Source organism: Labrus bergylta, chromosome 12 (genome assembly GCF_963930695.1).
Source record: "Labrus bergylta chromosome 12, fLabBer1.1, whole genome shotgun sequence".
Taxonomy (NCBI): Eukaryota; Metazoa; Chordata; class Actinopteri; order Labriformes; family Labridae; genus Labrus; species Labrus bergylta.
In genome coordinates, this window is record NC_089206.1 from 2,509,979 (window position 1) to 2,533,834 (window position 23,856).

Genomic DNA, 23,856 nt, shown 5'->3' on the forward strand with positions numbered 1-23,856 from the left:
CTTGGAGGAATACATTCTCTGCAAATGGGGCGCGATCTAACCGCTAGGCCATCAGCGCCCATACCTGCATACAAAAATGAAACTATATATTCCTATGTCTGAGGAAAAAAAAATAATTTAAATTTTAAATTTTCTGATTGGCACTATTCTGGATTGTCTTTCAGGTGTGTCATGACCTTCTGGATCATCCAAGGTGAGACCGACTTCTGCATGTCCAAATGGGAGGAGATCATCTACAACATGGTGGTTGGCATCATCTACATCTTCTGCTGGTTTAATGTCAAAGAGGGCCCCAGTCGTTTTCGTATGACTGTCTACTACTCTGTGACCCTGGCTGAGAATGTGGCACTGACTGCCGCCTGGTACACCTACCGAGGGCCGCACACCTCTGACTCCTACGCCCTGGTGGTTGTGTGCCTGGTGGCCTGCAGCTTTGCCCTTGGAACCTTCTTCATGTTGGTCTACTACTGTTGGCTTCACCCTGACGGGCCTGTTCTGGGCTCACAGTGGGGAGGGTGTGTGGACGAGGGCCTGGTGGGTGCAGGAGGGGTAGTAGGGGTGATTGATGCTTGCCTCACCCCTTCACAAGGATCCCAAACGGACATGGTCATTACTAGCCCTCCAAGGACACTCCCCAGGACTAAAGACACAGGGGAGCCCATTCCAGGGGAACGAGACAAGGACAGGGACAGGGACAGTTGCCTACCTGTCTTCCAGGTACGTCCCTCCCCTTCGTCCTCTCCTGCACTCCTTCACAGGACCTCCTCCTCATCCCGCTCACAGGAGGGCCCCGTGATTCGGATTGACCTCCCTAGAAAGCGATACCCAGCCTGGGATGCTCACTTTATCGATCGTCGCCTCCGCAAGACCATTCTGCTGCTAGAGACCACATCCGCCGTCAGCCCGAGGATACAGTACAGGAGTAGCATGATGGGCAGCAAAGAGGTACTAGAGTATGAGACAACTGTCTAAGCCGACCTGGGCTCTGAAAAATTCAAGTATAGTCTGGGACCAAGGCTCAGCCTGAGAGCAGTTTTGCATCCCAGGACTCCCTATGCCAGGAGAAGCATGGAAAGGAGACACAGTGTGTTGGTCAACTCTTTTTAGGAAAAAAGATTGGCATAACTTGATTGTAAAATGTATAGAGCGATCCAGGACCAAGGCTCCCTCCTTAGGCCACAGTCCAGGAGCAAGTAGCATGAATGAGCCATGGGAAGTAAACAGAGTTACACTAAACTGGGATAATCTTCATCTTTCTGAAAGCTTGAGGGTGAGAAATGTAATCTCTCATCTTGGGACCAAGAAGTGTTAGATTTAGTTTCATACTGCACAGTCTAAAGAAAGGTTAAAAGAATTTGAGAGCAATGAAGCCTCAAAGGTTGAGGTAATTGAGAAACAGTCTGCTGCATGAACTTGAGCCATGGACCCCAGAGACTCAACAGAGACTTACAAGGAAACTACTAAAGACTGGTTGCAAGAGTTTGCAAGGGACATGCAATCAAGTTTGGTCTGGTAGTAAAATTAGACAATGCAAATACAGGGACTCACTACCTATTTAATATTGTTTGAGTGTTTTTTTAAGTCAAAAGATGCCCTTAAAGCTGAGCTAGTACTTCTTATCGATTATGCTGTGGTTAAATAAATATATTTAGTGTTTATTTCAGTGAATCAAGACTTAACGAAAGGTCAAATATCATCAAATATGAATGAAACACTGGCTATCTACAATGTAGATCTTTTACTTTTCATTCAGCCCAGTATTAACAGAGACTTCTACTTTCCTTTAAACCTCCAAATCACTTTATTTCTTTTTTTTTTTTTAGTTTGTTTGATATTGGAAAGATCATAGTTTTTCATGTTATATTCATCCATGCCTTCAAAGGTTGCATGTCCCTCACAAACTTTGGTAACCACCCTTCAAGCATTCTGCCCGAGGCGTCCAAAAAGAAATATGGTTCCATTCATGGGGAACCAGTCTCATGAGAGCAGGACCAATGAAATGTAAGAAATAAAGGCCTGAGATACAAGTGATAACAGTCACCCATCCATATGTGATATAAAAGCAGCCATAGCAGAAGTTCCACTGTACATCCCAGCTGCACCTTCGCCCCTGACCTGAAAAGAGACATAGTTTGGAGAAATCAACCAGGACTGGATGTAAGGTAGACCACTTCTGCAATGGCTCGCACCATATGGCATGCTGGAACTAACCACAATCAGGCCTGTGATGTACAGTTGAACAAATACAGATGTCAGATATAAGCTATTATAATAAGCTGTAGTTAGGTGATGATTTACTTTTGGGTGAAAAGCTTCATTTACTCATGAGAGTCTAAACGTTGTCAACTTTTCTTGGAATACATACCATGTAGGAGTACCAAGGCTATCATGAGAAACCTCATTAATGAAAGCATTCTCCAGTGTTTGGTTTTGGGGGAGAACGGCAGCTGACAAAAATGTCTTTTTATCATGTCAAAAGACTTAAAATATCATACGACGGTTTGTGGGAACGTGAAAGCACTTCAACATCTAGTATGCAGTAAATACAGGGGACAATAAAAGTAAAGCAAAAGCCAATTGGTAATAAGAGCTCTGAGATAAAAAAAAGTGGTATGATCTTTTAGCATGCTAGCTATTTAGCAATAGCTGCTGATTCTTCTTACAGATGTTGACAACTGTTTGGATTCGGTCTTGTTGTTTACAAATTGAAACCACGTACAGGCCTTTGATTAAACTAGTTTAGGTAGATTCAGGTGTGGAATGTTATGTGACATAATCGGAAGACTGTTTAGAAAAAAAAAAGAAATGTTGTGAACTGATTAGAAATTCTCTTTTCTCTTTTTAACCTTTTTGTGAAACCCAAGGCAACAAATTGAGCAAATTCACCAAAACTCATCAGTAGCCAACTTCAGTGACAGATTTCTCTTGACTCCCTTTAAACATCTTTTTAAATATTTTTTTAAAAGTGATCTCATTTGTGATTAAGTCTGGTTTCTTCACGTTCATCCTAGAAACATTTCAGCCAGTGGATTGTTTGAGATGAAGGGGGAAGGGTATCTTTACCAATTATTTCAAAATAATTGTATTAAAGTACATAAGATACCCTATGGGACCAGGATGCATGTTAAAGACCATGTTGAACACAATGTATCTAAAGATGCATAAGAAATACTTTAAAGTGATAGAAACTTACAAGCATTTAGAAGATGCCAATAATCAGAGGGTCATAAAATCATGATCAACTAAAATGAGCAAAAACAAAACAAAAAGTCATGACAGTAAAATGTACATCACACTGAGATGAACTTCTCTCAAAGATAATTAGATTGGAGGCTTTCCAAACAGGACACTCGACATCTCTGAATGTCTACAAATGGGATATCCCATATACCTTAAAGAAGTTATGGGCTGTTTTATCAATATCAACATTTTACTTCATTATGGAAATAGGGAAATAAGGAATCCATCAAGAGAAAGCTGTAGAGGAAGAGGAATCTGTTAGCCTTCTCCTTTCTGGAGGTAAGGGGGAAGAAAAACAACAAAAACATGTTTGATTTTTGAGAATCCAGCGCAGTTTTAATTATCACCTGTATGTATGTATTCTGAGGGGTTCATCAAACTTCCAGGACGAGAATTTCCAACCTCATGTCCTTGCATAGATGACATGAGCAAGTAATTAAAAGCCGTTTACAAATTGCTTTAGATAAGCAGCCTTGATGCAAGCAGTATTAATATTAATTTGGCAAAGCGTTTCTGTCAACCTGGATGACTTCAAATGTATAACCACCATGAGGCAGTTGAGCACTGAATCATTCCTTGCTGACACCATAATATCCTTGTTGAGAACATCCAATTTGGAACTCTAATACTCTACTCAATGTTCTAATTTTGAGGGTAAGATAAGTGACAGACATGTCCTAAAAAGTGTGACTAGTTCCATTAGATTGTCTTCAAAACGTTCTACTATTATCGTATAAATTTGGTATGCTCGTGCATTATAGAGGTAATCTAAACCACATACTGTTAGTGGTTGAATACTCAATTCCACAAATATTCCCATACAAGCTCAGTTTGGACATGAACTTGTCTCATCTTCAGGGAAACTGTTGTGTCACTTAAACTCTGATGGAAGAGAACAGAAAATCCTAAACCAGGAATAACACCTAGAAATGAATATTGGTAACAAGTTGGTAATAATAATAGTTTAATTGTCCTGACAGTGTTGTGTCCTACCTGAACTTGTGGATGTTGGTACAGTGGTGACAGTCACGGCGATGTTAATGGTGCTGAAAACGACTTTATGTCAACAATGATTATGTCATGTCAAACATGATCGGCTAATGTACAGATAATTCATTAACCACCCAATCAGGGACCGAGGGCAAGGCTCCGCGTTCTCTGATTGGGTGATGAACCAGTCCTTTTGTTGTTGAGGTAAAATAACAGTTAAAGTGGTGCGCTGAATATTTATCAACTTGAACAAAAACATGTTAAAAAGTAAACAGTGAGTGTAAAAACTCAACTCATCTTTTATTAATTGATGCAAGTATTTATGTTTATTTATTTTTGTATTTGTTTTATATCTATTTATCTATTGTTTACTCACTCGGTGGCCATGTCTTTGGTATGACTCTTATATTAAGATGTAAAAAGTGAAAATAGATTTTTTTTTTTTTATTCATTCTATATATGTGTATATACCAGCGTGACGCTATACTAGGATGTGTGTGTGTATGAGTGTGCGTGCTTTGGTTTGTATGTGTGTATTGTATGTACAGTATGTGTGTAAGGATGTGCTCTAAGTTTTTTTTTTTTTGATAATGCTGCTTAAACATCCTCTGAGTGAACGAGCAGAAAAATAAAACCAGTGGTGAAAATATCTATGACGCTGTTAAAAAAAAAAAAGAAGTCAACAAGCTGTGCTGATATCTGTAGATGGGAACAATACTGTAGTAAACATGGCTGAACAGCCGTCCAAATAAACTGCTGTGCCTGTCTCGTTCTTTACCACATTAAAGGAAGAATCTGTGACATTTTACACATAAATATAGCAGAAATCAAGTCTCTCCTCTGTAAATGTCTCTCTGAGTCATGACCGTATAAGCGTCTTTAGATCACGGCCATTCTGTGTCAATTAATGTGCAATATGAAGCTACGAGCTAACTAAAGAGCGCCAACATTAGCATGCTAACAACAATGCAGGCCACAGGTAATTGCAGCTCAAGCGGCAGACAATTTTGTCCGCCGCTTATGCTTAATGGTGCTTAATTATTGTGCAATCTAATTAATAACTTTTTGTGTGAATGCGAGGCGAGAGGGGTTGGAGGTTTGTCGCTGGAGGAGAGCGGAGGCTTCAGAATAGCGGCGGTGTCATCAAACAGCAGTTTGTTTTGGTTTAATGCTGGTGCTCAAAGGCTACTGGATCAAAAAGTCGCACATTCTTCGTTGAAATATTATGTTTCAGTACATTAGACACGAGTCCTTACTTGTATTATAATTGGATGATAAAAATTGCCAAATAACGCTATTTCAAGTTTTCTATTCCCGCTCAGTGAAGCTTCAGTAGTCGGTTTGCATGATTTACATGTCAGGAACTGTTTCTATATGTCTCCCTCACTACAAGCTTACTTTCTCCTGATTGGTCAACACCTCCATAATCCTGGGAAAGTACAAAGTGACAACCTCCAGTGTTGAAAAATAAAGCCAATGTGAAAAAAAACTGCAGTGTCCTGGAGTGTCCACTTGAGGCTGGCTCCAAGAGACCCGGAAGTTACATACACACCCATTCAGAAGGTGATCTGACTGATGGGCAGGCAGGCGCTGTTTGCTCGTCTTATCTTGAAGGCTACAGCTCCACTGTGCCTGCTTTGGACAATAGACCATATAGAGAGTTTGTGATGTCACAAAATATCAAATGTAGAAAAACATGTGTGAAACCTTTTTGTTTAGAGCAGCCTTCAGACTGTGGGATTACTTATGTCTGCTTACAAGATGAATATTGTTACAGTATATCCAAAACGTTTGTAAGAGCAAAATACCCCTCTTTAATGTTTCATTGTTATTATTGTCTAACCTTAGCTCCATGGTAACAGAATCTGAAGCCCTGTGATTGGCTGTGCCTTACCTCCTGTATGTGTGTGACTGTACTTAGGATTTTTCAAGGTGTGATCTGGAAGCGAGGCGGAGCTGAAACCGAAGCCGGAGCTCCACCAGATCCGTCTCCTGGCTCCTGGATCTCCCCGCCCTGTTTCTCCTGTTTCCTCTCAACTCTTTTCCTCTGGAGGCGACAACAAAATCTCTCCCTCAAACCAACATCCTTTGATCCTCTCCATCTCTCTCTCTCTCTGGCGTCAGCATCCCTCCATCCTCAGGATTTGATGTTTACTTGGACGCCGTCTCCTGAGATCCAACGACCAAACAGTAATCCATGCTTCCAACTGCACCGCTCTTCTTTGCTTTTCTTTCTTCCGTTCATGTCATCCATTTATATTTTTGTTTTATTTGAGTCCGACTCCTCGTCTACTATTTTTCCACCCGAAGCAGACAGAAGGAGGACATGGCTTTATTTATGTCCCCTCTCTTCCCTCTACCCTCTTTTCTTCTATTTCTCTTTCATTTGTTTCTTTGTCTTTGCTTTCCTTTTGTTGTCAGTCGGATTTCTCAGCACGTTCTTTGAAGCAGACGGGAGACGGACCGGACTTTCTTGTTTCTTGTCACTTTTTCTTTCCTTTAATTTTTATCTTCTGTTCATCTCCAATTTATTCTTTCTTTCTAGCTTCAATTAATAATTTTGTTAATACATTTTTTCATCTTGTTTATCTATTTGTTTCTAGAAAGGTCCTCTTTCTTTTTGTATTTCCTTTGTACCATGGATGTTTTATAGATGTGGATACAGCATTGGAGGCGGGGCTAAGTTCCCTTTCATGGAAGCTGTGTGATAACACACATAAAGCCAGTAATGTCCGACTTCTGCGTGTAAAATTACCCTGATCTTCTGTGTCCATTATGTCTCCAAAATATCTCTGAATTCTGCTTTTATTGCATTTTACAACTTTTAGGAGCTAATGATTTTAAGGGTTATTTAAGCGTTCGTATTGGGAAGTTGACGTTCCTCAAAAGAATATATCCGCTGGTTATCCGTCTTAACTTCATTCCTTCTTCAAACTCTTTCTCCTTCTCTTTTTTTCATTTTTATTCTTCTTTTTATTTTTCCATCATCTTTTCCATTTTTTATTTTCATTCCTCACCTCCCTCATGCCTCCTACTGTTTCTTTCATTCCTAAATTTGTTATTTTTTCATCTCCCAGTCCTTTCTCTTTTGTCTTTTTTTTCAGATACCTCCTTTTATTTATATTCTTTGTAACTCTTTTCCCATTTTTTCTGTATTTTTTCTTCTCAGTTCACATCCTCAACTTCATTTTCATTCCTGCTTTGGTGCCTCTTTTCAACTCTGACATTCTCCTCTCCAGCCTCTCCTCACAACTCTGCCTCCTCCTGGTTTACCCTCTTCGGCTTTAACTTTTCCCCTCAATCTTAGCTACGTCATCCGTCTCATCCTCTGCCTCCGTTCGTCCATCCCCCCCTTGCCATCCTCACCCCCTCCTCTTCCTCTCCCACCTTTCTTCTCCTTCACGCTTTTTTCCCCTCCTCTCTTATCCTCTGCTCTTGCGTCAGACCTCATGTGTGATTTTTTTTTTCCAGCACCGGGTCTTTTAAGGATGCTGCTTCTTTGATATCGCTGCTGCACACACACACACACACACACACACACACACACACACAGATGTACATGCATAAATTCACACTCACACACATATTCAGAGATACAGCGTTGATGCAGCACAAAAACATATCAAGGTCTGACATTCTTTGAAGTTCACAAGAGCATGATTGATGCCTGTGTGTGTGTGTGTGTGTGTGTGTGTGTGTGTGTGTGTGTGTGTGTGTGTGTGTGTGTGTGTGTCAAAGAGCAGAACATCAAGAGCAGGTGAGTACATGTGAAATGAATACTAATGTGTGTGTATGTATGAACTTTGTACACATGACAAAAAATCTTAAAGTGCAAAAACTTGTAGGACTGAACTTCACATTTTTAATAAACTTCTTTACGAGAGGTCAAAAAAAACCAGAAGGTTGTATTGGAAACCTGCACTTCTTATTGCTTCCTCTCTGCAGACATTAGCTTTCATTTTAGCTTCATTAAGGTATAAATCATTTTGAATAATTGAATATGTTCCTCCAGAGACAACTTTATTCTTTTTTATTGATAGTGCAGGGCGTCTATTTCTTAAAATGAAAACCCAATTTCTCATCAGCTTTGTGTCTCCTGTTTGTCTCTGTGTGTGTTAGTCAGAATACACACTGGAGCGAGTTAGGTGACATTTCTTAGCCCTCAATTCTATTAAAAAAATAACTTGATCATGAAGTGCACTGATATTAAACTGTGGGGTAGGTGTGCTGTTGTGCATCCTGTGTGTGTGGAACAGGCTCAGTGGAAGTGCGTTGTGAACTCTTCTAAATATCAGGAATATAATGTGCCATGCCATCGACTTTGGACTTGAGACCAGGTTCTAGCTGCTTCCTCGTGAAAGAGAGGTCACAGGTTGGATGTCGTCTCCTCGGCCTCCATCAGCGTCCTGCTGACAAGAAATATGTCTTTCTTTTCACCTTCCTCCTCCTCCTCCTCCTCCAGTGAGTGTTTGTCTCAGTGCTGCCTTCCTGTGGCCGACACTCCTCACTGCAGGTGAGAACTCTGGGTCCTCCATATTAATAACATGGTAACATCACCTTTTGTTTTTCTGCATTGTGTGTGTTTAACTTGCTGGGCTGGGCTGCGGCAACATCAGTGAGTAGAAACAATATATTTATATTGAAGCATGACATTTTCAGATAAGAATTTATCTGTTTGGCATCTTGTTAAATCCAATTATTTTCTTCTACCTAAAAAAACTGATAAATCTTACCTCAAAGTTCAGAGTTTCCTTAATTTCCCACATACATTTCTAAAAAAAATCTATCAAAATATTGAGATAACAGACGTACAATGTGTAGAAAGTGAGTTTGCTTCCATTCAAACCTTAAATCTTATAATCTTAACAGGAAGTAAAAAGTGTCATGAAGACTAAAGTTTTGTAATCTTTGGCAGCATTTAAAGCAAATAGTAATGAATTTCAAGAGTGTTTTATGGACTTTTACCATCCAAACGATACCTGAGATGCCAGAAGAGAGCAAAAAAAAAAAAAGGTTATAAGACTTAACCATTTAGCATTTTAACGTGAATCTGTAACTTTACCTCTGCTTGCTCTCTCTGGTGGACAACACTAGCAAAAAAAAGACAGTAAAAGCTCTTAAGATTCCAGCATTTTTGATTGATTATGTGACACAGGAAATACAAAGTGATTTTGACTAGTCTGTCAGAACTGTTTGGTCCGAATACACCTAATAATCGCAAAAATGCATAATCAGAGAAAATACATTAATCAGACGTCAGAATAACCACTGTTACACAATTGGAAAACATTCATCTGTAAAGCCATTAAATGACTAAATAAACAAATATAAAGGAATTGAAGTAACTAAACTAACTAACTAAAATAACATTTAATCTCTCACTGATTCAACATGTGCTTAAATCTCACTGTACAGTAGAATATATGATCATCTTAGGCAGTTTAAACACTAAGAAAAGAACATGAATCTCTTGTGGAATATACAGAGTCCGCCTTTCAACAGAAATGTCTTCACATGAGGGAATAATGCAGGAAGCCTTTAATGGATCTTTCCTTCTGTAAGTGGAAAGTGCGTCATCACTCCACATGTGACTGGCGCTAAAGAAAGCAAAATATATGATGTGAGCATAATTGTGGAGTCATTGTGGTTAATTAAAGGCGTGCATGAAGCGACATGCAGCTACATTTCAAAGTGCTGTGAAAATCAACACTGAGTCAGGCTTGGCAAGAGAACGGGGAAAGTCAGCACAGGCTCATGAAAACCACAAAGTGTCTTTGATTAGTGTTGTGAAATATAAACTTTTAAAGAATGTTTACTATGTGCTGCCAAGTTGAATAAATAAAAACACTACTGATCTTTGTAATGATGGATGACTCACGGCTTTACATGGGAATAAATCAAACTTTTATTAGGACACGGGGAGGATGGAATTTCAAGACCAGCAAGAAAAAAAATCTAATCATCGAGCAGGATAGGACATAGAGTGTACATATCACAAACTAGCTGAACAGAAATGGCCCCCAAAAAAAGCACAAGAAATACTTTAAAGCCCTATAATACTCCAGAAAATATCTAACTTTTGGACAGTCTGCCCTGAAATCTCCCAGAGTTCCCTGACACAGGCATTGTTCCTGTTGGATTGGGGGGCTGGGGGGGTTAAGTTTTTGCCTTAATATCAATGCTGCATGTAATTGGACACACATCATTGGACAATTAGACATATTCTGAGTTTCATATGAGTGGAAAAAACAAACTGGAAGGCAGGAAAGGGCATGCATGAAGGTCAAACTTGTCAGTAAATCTGTGAAAAGGCTTTTAGATAGACATCGAGTTCAAAGGTACTTTTTAAATCATGCAGTTATTTAGTGTGAAATGTACCTTTAACCAGGAAATCCTTCTGACTTTAGGAGTATAGATAGCTTCCAAAACTTGAGGTAGTTAAAATGGGTTTATTTTGGTTGTGTAGCCTTGTAAGAGAGAGGGACATTTCTTGTCCAATAGCTGAATTTCACCTTCAGAAACACTATTGAAAGAAATCACTTAATTTCAGAGATGGTTGAATGGGTGTCCTTCTCTTGCTACGACTAGTGAGGGTGATCACATTCCAATCATTTAGTCGACCAACCATGGCACTTTCCAGCTCTGTGGGTAAACAAGGTCAAGTAGTTTTTTCCGAGTGTGGCAAATGTTAACAGCGTAAGCACCACCAGCCTTTGTTCCTTCTTGCAGGTTAACGTCCACACACGTGCCTGTGCTGAACATACTAGTACACAACTAATTTAACCGACTAGTAATTCTTGCGACATCCCCAGATAAAACCAAGCTGATTTTGTAAAGTGACCTAACTTTGAAATGTAAATCTCTTATCGTGGTTCCTTCAAAGGGTATTTACTGTGTATAGGTCTGAGAGAGAATGGGCCTTATCAGTCTCTGGTGGAGTTTCCTCTCGGACAGGAAGGGGGCTTCCTCTGCTTCCTGTACTGTAGTGTGTTACTTTGTGTGTGTGTCTGTGTGTGTTTGTGTGTGGCCCCAGGAGAGATTGCAAAAGAACAATCAGTGTAGAGAGAGAAAGAACAAGAGTGAAGCAGCCGACACAAAATCTATAATAACTTGGACAGAGAGCGACGGAGACACTGGAGGGAACCATGGAAAAATCATCTGAGAGACAGATACAAAGACAACAAAAGACAAACTGACTCAAAAAAATAATAATCAGGAAGACCAGGACCAGGAAGGCAAGTTCAGAGGAGGACTGATGAACGATGGATTATGAACCCAAGAAAGCCAAGAAGGTAAAAAGACTTATTTTCTGTCTCTGAGGTTGTCATTATTTAAAGCACTTCAAAGTGTGTCATGTCTATCATCGAAATACAAACTGCAACTTGTTGATGTTGTTTCAAGTCCTGAAGATAAAGCTTAAAGTCATACAGTAGATCCAATTTATGGTCAGTGATTTTTAAACCTTTGGCAAGCCTTGCCCCTACATAAAACCTTTATTACAGGAAGCTATTTCTTGACAGTAACTTTGCCAATACGCAGATGACACTCTGATTTACATAGCTCTTTCACCAAGTGGCATTAGTCCTTTAAAATACTCTCTCAATGCTTTGAACAATTTGGAAGCAATTATATTTCCTTCAATCCAACAAAGACAAGACAGATATCATTGTATTTGGCAGCAAGGTGGAAATAATGAAAGTCATTGCTCAGCATGATTCCAGATCCTTGAAATTTGCTTCATGAATAAAACTATGCTGCCTTGCTTTAATCTGTTTGTTGTTTAATTTGTCCAACACTTTGGTAGTCTGATTGTAATCAGCGCAGCAGTCTCCAGTTTCTAGTACGGTGTTTCGGGTTTGAATTTTAACTTGACTTGCATATGAGACAGTTGTTTTGTGTATCCTCGCAGGCCTTATTATGTGTGTGTGTTGTAATGCAGTACATCCCTTTGGCTGTTGCAGTGGTGATTGATAGGTGAGCAGTGATCTCTGACAGCTCCCCACGGAGACTCACCGATAACACAGCACACACAGTTAGACACCCACTGGCACACACACCCAAACACACATTAATATACTGTGGCTTGAAGGCATAAGGAGAATGGATGTTATAATACATACACACACTGAATAGTGAGAGGAAATTAGCTTGTTTTAAAATCAAAAAACTTGTCTTTCTTTCTGAATAATTACAAGGGCAGAACTCAACGTAAAATTAGAAAGTTTTGTGATAAACATCTCTGTAGTCAGCTGAATTCAATTAAAAAAAGACAAAAGCAGATGATGGTTATAATGACTTTTCTTCTTCCTCTTGTTCTAGTGGGTTTTCCTTGTAAGCAGAAAGTGGGGAATAATTGGATTTTGTGATGAATGTGCTTAATCTAACAACCTGCTCAGGTAATACCAAGGTGCTATGCAGCTAGTTAATACTTATTTTTCCTTTTTTCTCTTTGCCTTTCTTCTAGACCAGTGGAGAAGTGTTTAACATGTTCCAAAGAAGAGTCTATATAAATGAATTGGGTTATTTTATTTAGATATATGAAATCATGCAACTCTTTCTTTCCTTTTTGTTGCCAAATACAATTTGTTTTAGCGATTGAAATGGCATTCTGCAATTTACTTGTTCTAGCATCAATCGAGTATTTCCAAAAGACCAATGTCACCTGGTGGAAGAGTTAAGTAAATTTGGAGTATCGTCTGCATATAAAAACATTTGTCATTCATGAATTGACCTAGCGGGAGAATGTTTAGGTTAAATAAAAGTGGCCCCAGTATCAAACCCTGGTGTACTCCACGTGTTGTGCTGAAACGATGTACGATGCCTTAGAAATATGATCCAAACCAACCAGTGACAATGCCGACTAATAGTGCCCAATTTAGCCATTCTTCAAGACCTGCCAACAGGGAAGTGACCAGTTTTTTTTGACTGTGTTGGCCCAATTGGGGCACAGATAATAAAATCGCATTTATATACTATTTCTGTTCTTCTTATATGCCAGGCCTGGCCACCTCTCTGGGCATGTATCTGCCCAGAATGGTTTAACCTCTTGGGAGCAGGAATGTAATTTTTATTCTAACAAGGAATGCTAAAACCAGTTCCTTCCTTTCAATTTTAATCTATTTCTCTGTCTCTCCCCATTCTCTTTCCCAACTTGTATTTTTCACTTTCTCGCCTTAGAGTTTTGTTTCTCCTATTAAGCGTCTGGTCTGGTCAAAATCTGCTCGCAGGCCGGTTGATCGAGGCAGCGTGTACCGTCGCCCGCTGCACACTGTTCCTCTTTACCCTCCTGACTACCTCATCCACCCTGAGAGACTCATCTTCGACTACATAGAGAAGGAGGTCAAGGTACAATCTCAAGTACCATACAGTACAACAAAATATACCTCGGTCACCATAGACTATGTGATAACTGGACCATTTACCAAACCATTGACCTCTTTTCTTAGTTCCTTGGCCACCTGACATGGGTGTCAGTGTCATTAAACCCCTCCAGCCGAGACGAGCTACTACAACTACTGGACACAGCAAGGGTGAGTAACCATAACTCACATTAGTGAGGTTTGTGAACATAGCGTGAACAAAATCAAGTGCTTCAGCGGTTAGTGATGACCAACCAAGATATAACTAATTTAAGATGCCAGTACTAACTACATTACCTATCTCCTAAATAAGAACGATTTGACTGTCAAGTAAAGTCAACTGTTTTCATTATATTCATTGTATTAGCACTCATACATAATGATTCACTCTGCTGCTTTTCATTTCACAGTGTCGACATCATTAATAGAAAATCTGTAATCCCATATTCTGTGTGTTGGTCAGTAGCAGTTGAAGGTGCTGCCGTTGAAGACCAGCGTGGATCAGGACTGTATCCTGAGTTTATCCGCTCGCTGTCTGCTGCTGACATGGAGAGACAACGAGAAGCTGCTGGTGAGGATTCCCACGCATGAGATTGCCGCTGCCTCCTACCTGAGAGATGACGCGTTGCACCTGCTGGTCCTGAAGACAGGTGAGGAATAAATACTGTGTGTAAGCAGTGGACTGTCAGGTCTATTAAGTTGTCAATGCTGAATTGCCTTCAAAATGCATTCTTCATTGGCAAGGGCCAGAAAGGAGTGACTCCATTGGTCTCAATGACATCACCCATTGGTTTCAGTTGCCATATTGAAAATTGCTATCTCCACCTAACTTTTGGTTAGCCTAGTTACATGCAAAGAGGTCGAGTTGAAGTGGTCCTTGAAAGTAGTAAGACTACATTCTTTAAGCTTGAAACCCAGTATCAACCAGAATGATCAAATGTTAAAAATGCTCTTTCTACAGGTCTGAACGTTGATACAGTTGTCGCAGGTGATGACAGCCTGGACAGGAAAAAAACAACAGGCGTAGATGGTCGACGTCAAACCATGAGTAATGCTGACCCCCGGCCTGCAGGGGGCACAATGGAGCGAAGACACACCATCTGTGGAGTGGACTGGAGGCCGTCCCTGTCCAGGAGTAACCACGACAAAAACCAGAATGTGGATAGAGGTGGAGTGGGAGTGGGAGTGGGAGTGGGAGCAGGAGGAGGTGGAGGTGGAGAGAGAGCAGGAGGAGGGAGTCTGGAGAGGAAGAGAGTGGGAGGGAGCTGGGAGAGGAGGCAGCAAACACGTAAAACAGGAGGAAGCTGGGAGAACCGCAGAGCGAGACCCATGAGTGGGAGCTGGGGGGTGGGAGTAGGAGTAGGAGGAGGTGCCGGAGGCAGTTGGGAAAAGAGGCATGGTGGAGGTGGAGGAGGTAGCTGGGAGAGGAGGGGAGGTGGTGGAGGAGGAGGCGGCGGGGGGAGTTGGGAGCGGCGGCAAGCCTGCACAGGAAGTTGGGAACGGGGGAAGAGTTATGGCAGCTGGGAGAGGAGGAACCACAATCCACTGGAACCAACGCCCTGCCCGGACGCCTACTGCAACCTGGTCATCCTGGCTGTGGAGAACAAGGTGGGATATCTGATTGCATAATGCCGTACAGTAACATACCGTATCATGCTGTACCTTATCCTATCGCACCATATCGTATTGTACCGCATCGTACGTTTAGCTGCTCACATTCAGCATTTTTTCTAAGAAAATGATCACGCAGTATGGAGCTTTGCTACTGGAGACTAAAACACACAGTGTGTTTACTCAGAGATGATAAATCGTAAATATCACTGTGGCTATTCAGTCCAGTCTTATATTCAGATTCCAGAATGAAAAACAGTAGTGTCATAAAATAAAACACAGATAAGTTTAAATTAATTGGTGTTCACTAATCATTCAGCTCACATGTTGGTATAGTGGAAAGTAGGCCAACACTGATGATGCCAATTCATCAACACTCATACACACACAAACACACCACAGTCGAACTGAGACTCTGCATTGTTACATAAGCTGGAGCATTGCATCACAGTTACAGCAGAGAAGCTTTGTCATTCTGTGTGTGTGTGCGTGCGTGCGTGCGTGCGTGCGTGCGTGCGTGTGTGTGTGTGTGGTGATCCTCAGTTATTGTTATCCTTGTCCTTGGAGCAATCGTTTGTTTGGATTGGCAGCATCATCAGTGTGTCATTGTTCAAGTTGCTCAGATTTAGCTCCCAGACTCAAGTCCGGTTTCATCACAACAACAAGATGCTGGCTTTGGATTTTTAGAGGTTGACAGATCAAATTCCATCACTTATTACTCTGTGTTTATCCTTGAGCAGGTTAGAAATCCTGCACAGAGAGAAAACATTTTTCAGTATACTCAATTAAAGTGAATTAAGGGGAAATTCAGGGTTCTGAAGATAAGGAAAATTAAACAACATATCATTTATTTCCCTGCAGAAAGTCAACATGTCTTTGCTGTCAGAGAAGCTCACAGATATTTTCGACGTGGTATGTAATTCAGTGTTCTGACAGCCTCTTTGTGTGTGATTGCGTGCAGGAGGCCGCAGAGGAGTACTGCTCTCTGATCTGTCAGATGTTCCAGATCATTTACGGCCATCAGACCATTGAGTGTGTGGACAGAGCAGGGTTTCACCACACCATGCCCGACCGCTTTTGGCTGCAGAGAAGTAAGTGACACTAAGGCTTTCTGTTGGTCGGATTTGTCCTGTATTATATATAACATAAAGGATGTAAAAACATAAAAACATGCCTTTTTTCAAGGGGATTTTGCTACCTAATTTTACAGATGCCCCTTAACATCTGTAGTTGCTTTTGGTCTTGCCAACTTAAAGATGTCATCGAACCAAACACAAAAAAACGAGTATCCTGACCTGCAACTTGCAATTTGTTCTTTCTGCTCCCGATTATGTTTTTATGTCCCAACATTAAAGCTACAGGCAACGCTCCAAGAATAGCCAAAAAGCAAATCATCTGTACAATGTTTGTTCTTCCAACATTTTGCATTACGTTTTAATGAGCATTGCAGTGTCTTTGGGGATGCTCACAAGCTGTTAGAGTGTGACTAACCCGTCTGTGTGTGTCTGTCTCTGTGCAGGTGACAGCTGTCTGACTGACATGTCCTACAGTTATGATCCAGACTTTAGCTGCTGCAGCTCATAGTGAGTAACATTTGGCCCCTACTGAAGCTGTAACAGGTTATGGCCTCCACATAAAGTCAGTGTGTTATGAGTTAATTTAAATGTCCTGTTTTTACAGCACTCTGAATGTTTAGCTCAATAAACACATTCACGCTATAACTGGGGATGTGTAGTAATTCATTCTGGCATAATGGGAGACAAATAAAAAATACAAAAGCGAAAAATAAAAGCATGCATATGCATAAACTAATGTCGACCAGTGCACACATATAACAATAAAGCATCTGTTTATTTTTTAAGTCCAGTAAACATGGTCATGACTCACATGCATATGAAATTCATCTTGACCATAACTCTGTAAATCTGTCCATTTGTAGATGAAGTGAGAAGGTCGTTTTTTCCATAACAAACTCTAGGTTTCATTAACTCCACTCTTTCATTGTGGGGGGGGGGCAGGATGCAGCCAGTGTCTAGTTATGGTTTTCTTACCAGCAGATATAATTAGGATGTCAAATAGAGTTCACTGACAGCATTAAAGGTTACCTACTATGCTGATTCCCATTTTAAAGGAACAGTATGTAACTCTGACATGTAGTGTTTAAAATAGGTACTGCAGTACAAATTCAAAACATTGGAGACTCCCCTGCCCCCTCTTCTCTAGAGCCGATGCGCACACAGGTTGTCCATGTCGCAGGCATGGAAGCTGCAGTGTTTCGCTAGCTCTGTTAACCGGTCTGCTTGTGGATCTTATAAGAAAAATGCGGGTAGAATCACTTCTATCTGAACCAGTTCTCTTGACCGTTTCCATCGCTGCTACACCCGTTGGTTTGACCTGATAACTGGTCTCATATCTGGCAAACCGAGGGGTGTCCAAAACGGCCGTGGTTGGGTCCCTTAAAACCGACTACCTTCTTTGGTCCAAACAAATCCAGAGCATTCGAGTCTGATCTGTGGCTTCTTTCCTGCATGTCATGACCCCACTCTCTTTGAAATAAATAAATAGAGAAACAGGAAGAGAAGATTAATAACTGCATCGCTAATAACATATTGTATGCTGACGTAGCCTAATGAAAAAACTATGTTAGGTTATATTGGGGGTTTTTTTATGCAACATTATGTATAACTAAGTCCCCCTCTGGTTCTCAGTGATGGTTCCCAGGATGCCTTTGAGCTCTACTACAGTGAGACGTACAGTGAGAGTTCATCTCTCTCTCTGCAGGACTCCCATCGCAGTCTGGCTTCAGTCAGCGACGGAGGAGACAGTAACCCTGCTCTGCTGCTGATGCAGGAGTACATGATAACAGTGAGTGTGCGCTGACTGTAGGATATGCTGGTAGTTCAAACACTTTGCTACAGATAGCCTATAGATGTTAGCAGCTTTAGCAATAGTAACAACACAACTTCACACAATACACACTTCACCAAAGAAAAGAGAACAGTAGATGAGCTTTTAGTGAAGAAGTTTTGAATAGCGTTAACTTTTTGGAAGCTTAACAGCACTTGATTCATCTTAACCAATACATTTTACCTAGAGCAAAAAATGGAAACCTTAAGTGTAAAATGAGGAACATAATTTGTAATTTAAGGCCTGATACCAAAATATTTGCTATATTTGTGGTTCTTCTTCTTGGCTTGTTGGTTAAGTCATGTTAAGCTAACCGCTGCGCCAGTTTTCCATAACAAACATCAGAGCTTGTTTCTTTTTTTTGTCTTGTTTCTTATCCCAACTGAAACTGTATTATTGTGGCTGTGTCAACTCTCTAAGCTAGCAAGCTAACTTTACATGAGCATAACTAAACAGTGATGTGTGTGCTACCTGCCACGCTCAGTTCTTTTGTTGCTGTTGGTTTCATTAAGTTACACTTACCTGATTTTGTTGACTTAGAAGTATTTAATATACTTATTTCTTAAATGATTTATTGATATTGGCAGGGTTAAGTTGGCAGCAGAATCAAAAAAGTAATATTGTTTGTATGTTTGATGTTTGCATGTGTGTGTGTGTGTGTGTGTGTGTGTGTGTGTGTGTGTGTGTGTGTGTGTGTGTGTGTGTGTGTGTATAGCTGCGTAACAAGCTGAATCCGGTGGAGTTGCAGCACTTTGCCGTGTTGCTGAGAGAATATAGATTGGGATCAAACATCGACTACTTCTGCTCTGAGTTGCTGCAACTGTACGGAGACAACCGCAAGTTCCTGCTGATGGGTGAGAGAGAGAGAGAGAGAGAGAGAGAGAGAGAGAATCACACACAAACACACACACAGACAAAGCTCATTAACCGACTGAAACTCTGCAGCAAACCACAAGAGGTTATTTATATTTTATTGTGGTGTGGTGTGTGTGTGTGTGTGTGTGTGTGTGTGTGTGTGTGAACTTTACTGTTGAAGGTTGTGTGTGTGTGTGTGTGTGTGTGTGTGTGTGTGTGTGAGTGTGTGTGAGTGTACAGGAACTTACTGTATGTGTGAGAATCTGTAGTTTTACCGCAGCAACTTCGACTTCTGACCTACTTCCATTTAGGAAACCACAACTTCCTGTTAGTGATCGAGCGAGACACAGAAAGAGAGAGAGGTGTTGATGTTAGATGTTTACCCTCACACACCTCGTTAAAGCCGTGTGTGTTTATGTGTAATCGTTGTAATTAAAGGTTTCATGGGAGGAAACCAGATCAGAACAGCAAACACTGAAAGCTTTGGAGCACGCAGACTGTTTTTGTTTTTGTTTTTGTTTTTCGATAGAGGACATGCAGCTTCTCGTCTTTCTTCAATGTCCTTATTTATATTGGACTGATGTGAAAGTTGTGATAAATCACCTTTTAAATACAAAAAATTGCATTTGCCTTTTGTATCTAAACTGCTGTATTATATAACTATTAATACTTTCATTTAAATTCAATAATATTACAGTATTGTATAGACTCTCTCAAGTTGTCCCAATTTGTGTTTCAGGTATAAATTAACATTATTAGTGATCCTGTAATATTGTGAAGTCTAATGATACCTCACTCAATGTGTTCCAGGTATGCGCCCGTTCATCCCTGATAAGGACGTCGGGGTGTTTGAGGGTTTCCTGGAGAGCATTGGGATCCGGGAGGGCGGGATTTTAACCGACAGCTTTGGACGAATCAAACGCAGCATGAGCAGCACGTCGGCCACGGCCATGAGAGGGTATGTAGGTCAGGAGGTCATACATGAAGGTCTCAAAGCTTTCTCTTAATAGTAGGGCCGCTGTGGCTCAGTGGTAGAGTCGTCGTCTGAAGGTCGAGTTGAGAAACATCGATTTAGATCATTCAGTTTGTTTGATTTCCTCCCAGCAGGTATGACCACAGCTCGATGGCGTCGGGATCTCAGGAATTCAACCGACGCATCACAGACATCACCCACGACATCCAGGCGCTCGGCTTCCAGGACACACACGGTGACATCGAGGAGGAAGACTACTACCTCTGATGGAGGGATGAAGGGGAAACACAGACACAGTGTGACACAGTGTTTGAACTTTCTGTGTGACCGAGTTCTCTCCTTCGACAGAGAAATAAACTGTAAATAAGTGATGAGGTTGCTTTTTTTTAATGTTATAGAATATATTTCCCGCTTTAGGAAAAACAGAAAAGAAAACAGATGGACATTAAAGTAAAAAATGTGTAAATAACCAAGAGTCTGTTGTTCTTTAGAAAAACAAAGCTGCCTTTACTCATTTCAACTCATTCAATTCAAACACAGATTGTATTTTATCTAAGTGTACGATATCATTCAATTCAAAACTTTACTGTAGGCTGAAGGTCCGGATAAAAAGACAGCAGGATATATACCTAACTGTAGACTGTAAATATTCATGGACAGAGCCTGAGTGAAGTCACCCATCTGTTCCTGCAGGGCGTCCCATCGATGGCGGTCGCCATGCTGAAAATACCGTCTCACCTTAACTTTCCGTCGTCCTAACGACAAGCTGAGAGCTGGAGCTGAGGCGGGTTTTAAACCTCTTCACATTAAACCGTGGACATACAGTTACTAAATATTGCTTGAGAATATGGAAACGTTTTATGCAACACATTGCAAATTAATATTTTATTAAGTCATTAGGCATACAACTAAATTAAGGCTTCTTACTGCTGGATTTTACATTTCCACTTGCCACTTTTCAGCAGGAGTTGCAGTACCTACCTGTCACCACATGGGGGCATCTGAGGACAAAAAGAGCTGATTTCACAGCCCTGCTTCTGACCTATAGCCTGCAATAATCTGCAGAAAGACCAACAGAAACAGAAACCACAGAGATAGATATCAAATGTATATGGTTAACACTTGTGTATTTATTCTGTGCATGTCATACTTCATTATTTAATTTAATGGTAACAATGACAACCACAAATAGAAATATCTAAAATCTGCCCCTCTGCGTGTGACTCCCCCTCTCTCTCTCCATGCTGCATTGACCCGTTGTCCTGGCGGCAGCATCATGACCTTCCCATGGTGCACTGCTTCTCTGCCCCCCAGTGCTCTCCTCTGCCAGCCTCGCTGAACATCAGAGAGAGAGAGAGAGAGAGAGAGAGAGAGAGAGAGAGAGTCAGTGCCGCCCATGGGCCTCACCCGGGTCATGATAGCATCCACAGTCCCTTTATGTAACTGTCTAACTTTATGTTGTTTACATTTTAATTCTTTCATATTACTTTATTCACACACACTGTGATTAAAAATCTCTCTCTGCCTTGGATTGCAGTACACACAGACACTGCCAACACATTATATTCAATAGATTAAAAACTGATATTTGAATATGCAGCGCGAGTTGAGCTTGAACAATGCTGTGACATAATCATGACCCTTTTTTTTCTGCAGTGACATCATTGCATTTTTGCATTGTCATTGGATGCAAACAACAACGGTCATATCTGTGATATTTCCTGTGATGCACCTAAAGGTTCCACAGATAAAATCCACAGTAAAAGCTGGGAGATAATATCCAGCTCTGGTATCAGGACGGGGGATAAACTCTGAGCTCATTTCTGCCCATCGAACTGTAGTTTTATTGTGTGTGTGTGTGTGTGTGTGTGTGTGTGTGTGTGTGTGTGTGTGTGTGTGTGTGTGTGTGTGTGTGTGTGTGTGTGTGTCAGGGGCAGCAGACACATTGTATAAACTCATCAACAGATTACAGCTCTGCAATCGTCCATGTGGCGGCATTTACTATCATATCATCATCCTCCTAGTGATGCGTGCAGCACACACGCACACACACACACACACACACACACACACACACACACACACACACACACACACACACACAATCCCTTCCTCTGTTTGTCCTCTGCAGCCTTGCAGCACCATGGATACACCTGTTATTGTTACCTTTAAGCTCTATCAAATCTGAACCGTTTCTATGGTTTGGTAACAAAGTATAACTTATAATAATGCAAATAGTTTGTATTTGTTCATAAAGATGTGTTTATTTGATAAACAATCAAATTGTTTTACATGTCGTGTCTTCAAAGTAAGGCTAAATCTCAGTAGTTGTGTTATTCAGTGGTGTGTCATCACTGAGAGTGATAAGGACATCGAGCAGATAAAATGATGAAATGTAAGATACGTTTTTTTTTGTGATTTCCATAAACAATCTGTATGCTAATGAAAATATATCTGATATCCTCAGATAGTAATTAAGTTCACAGACGTGACCAGCGTTTTGTTTTCCTCACAATTAATCAGCTTATATCAAGTTTTGACGTTTCATTCTAATGAAACATGTAGATTATTACAAAGTCAAACAAAGGTCGAGTCATTTTAGACTGCAGAAATTATTTACTCTCCTTCTTTACATTTATTATTATTCTATATATTAAACAAAGAGATGTGGGATAAGGGGCGCTGGTGGGATAGTGGTGCTATAATCCTCTAAGCGGGTGGCCCAGGTTCAAATCCCACTTGTGGCTCCTTTCCAGCATGTCATTCCTCTACTTCTCTCTCTCTCTCCCTGATTTCTGACTCTGTGCACTGTCTCCTTCATTTACAATGATGGTGAGATACAAATCAAAACAAAACAAAAAAAAGAGCTCAGAGAAAACAACAAAGACCGGATGATTCTTAGTAAAAACTAATCACACACTTTGGTTAAGTGGTTTGAGGTCATTCTCTTAATTTGTCCAACAGAAACAAGAGCGTCAATCTTTAGAGAGTGTTGTAAATTATTCCACATTTTTGGAGCAAAAAAAACTAAATTCAGATTTTCCAAGTTCAGAGAAAACCTGCAGGACTTGAAGCGATAGACGGTCAGTGGAGCGAGTTCTGTAGAGCGAGTTCTGTAGGGTCCGCTGGTCCAGTTCAGCAGAGATGTGAAGTCATGATTTATGTAACTAACCCCCAGGAAACATTTGTTTTTCTTCATCCAACCCTTGGTGTCTCAGTGCTCCTCCTGTGCAGAAAACATTGTGACATTGGAAATATTAGAGACTGAACCCAAGTTCAGCACTAACCTGTGTTCACCTTTCAGCACATAAAGGTCAGACGAGCAGTCGACATTTAGTGCAAAGGTTTGTAAGAACAACAAAACAAGATATTTATGGGTTAAATATCATAGTTTATCCCCATCCCAGTTTAATATCAATTTGAATACGTAATAAGATTACATCATGCCAATGAAACATAGATTTGAAGAGAGATCAAAAATGATTAAATGAAGATGACGTCATCTGTGGATTCCCATCCTGCTGTTGATCCAGCTGGAAGGTCGGTTTCAGTTCACTTGTGGCTCGTTTAGATGGAGGGGATCGGGGGGGGGGGGGGGGGGAGTGTACAATAACAAGCTCCCGGCCTGCAGGGATTAAAGTGTGTGTGTGCCCTGCAGGTTATATTTAGCCGCAGCTAACAGTCAAGGTGTGGTCGCCCCTGCTGAGCCGACCAGGTGTCACTCAGCCCGGCGCTGCTGTCAACCCGGAGGGATCACCACAGAGACAATCCACCAAAGTGCCAACAGCCAATCAGAGCAGCTGTCAGGTGGAGGTGCAGAAACAAGGAGGTCAATGCTGCGGTGTCAAGGCTCTGTACGGAAGAATGACACTGCAGACAACTTTACAACAACGGCACTTTAAAAAAGAAACTACTTCAAAT

At 40.9% G+C, this 23,856-nt stretch overlaps 2 protein-coding genes across 6 annotated transcripts in view; both read left to right on the plus strand.

The window, feature by feature from the left end:
* The window catches only part of xkr7b (XK, Kell blood group complex subunit-related family, member 7b), a 68,730-nt gene extending 63,747 nt beyond the window's left edge, over nt 1–4,983 (plus strand). Inside the window, exon 4 of the mRNA XM_020655894.2 lies at nt 165–4,983. Coding sequence (XP_020511550.2) covers nt 165–972 — 808 coding nt within the window. The 3' untranslated portion in view covers nt 973–4,983. The remainder of the gene's footprint in view (nt 1–164) is intronic.
* A 1,221-nt stretch (nt 4,984–6,204) lies between these two features.
* Nucleotides 6,205–20,404, plus strand: ccm2l (CCM2 like scaffold protein). 5 transcript variants are annotated; one of them, XM_029281960.2, is made up of 11 exons: nt 6,214–11,522; nt 13,458–13,575; nt 13,677–13,760; nt 14,056–14,239; nt 14,551–15,197; nt 16,162–16,291; nt 16,720–16,783; nt 17,909–18,065; nt 18,823–18,961; nt 19,773–19,920; nt 20,067–20,404. In XM_029281960.2, exons 1-11 carry the CDS (start codon nt 11,500–11,502, stop codon nt 20,200–20,202), a joined length of 1,830 nt encoding a protein of 609 aa, XP_029137793.1. In that variant the 5' UTR covers nt 6,214–11,499; the 3' UTR covers nt 20,203–20,404. The 5 variants fall into 5 exon arrangements, 3 of the variants coding, with proteins under 3 accessions (XP_029137793.1, XP_029137791.1, XP_029137792.1); XM_029281958.2 differs by having other exon boundaries at nt 6,217–11,522; nt 13,408–13,575; XM_029281959.2 differs by having other exon boundaries at nt 6,230–11,522; nt 13,408–13,575; nt 20,070–20,404.
* The last annotated feature ends 3,452 nt before the right edge of the window (nt 20,405–23,856 follow it).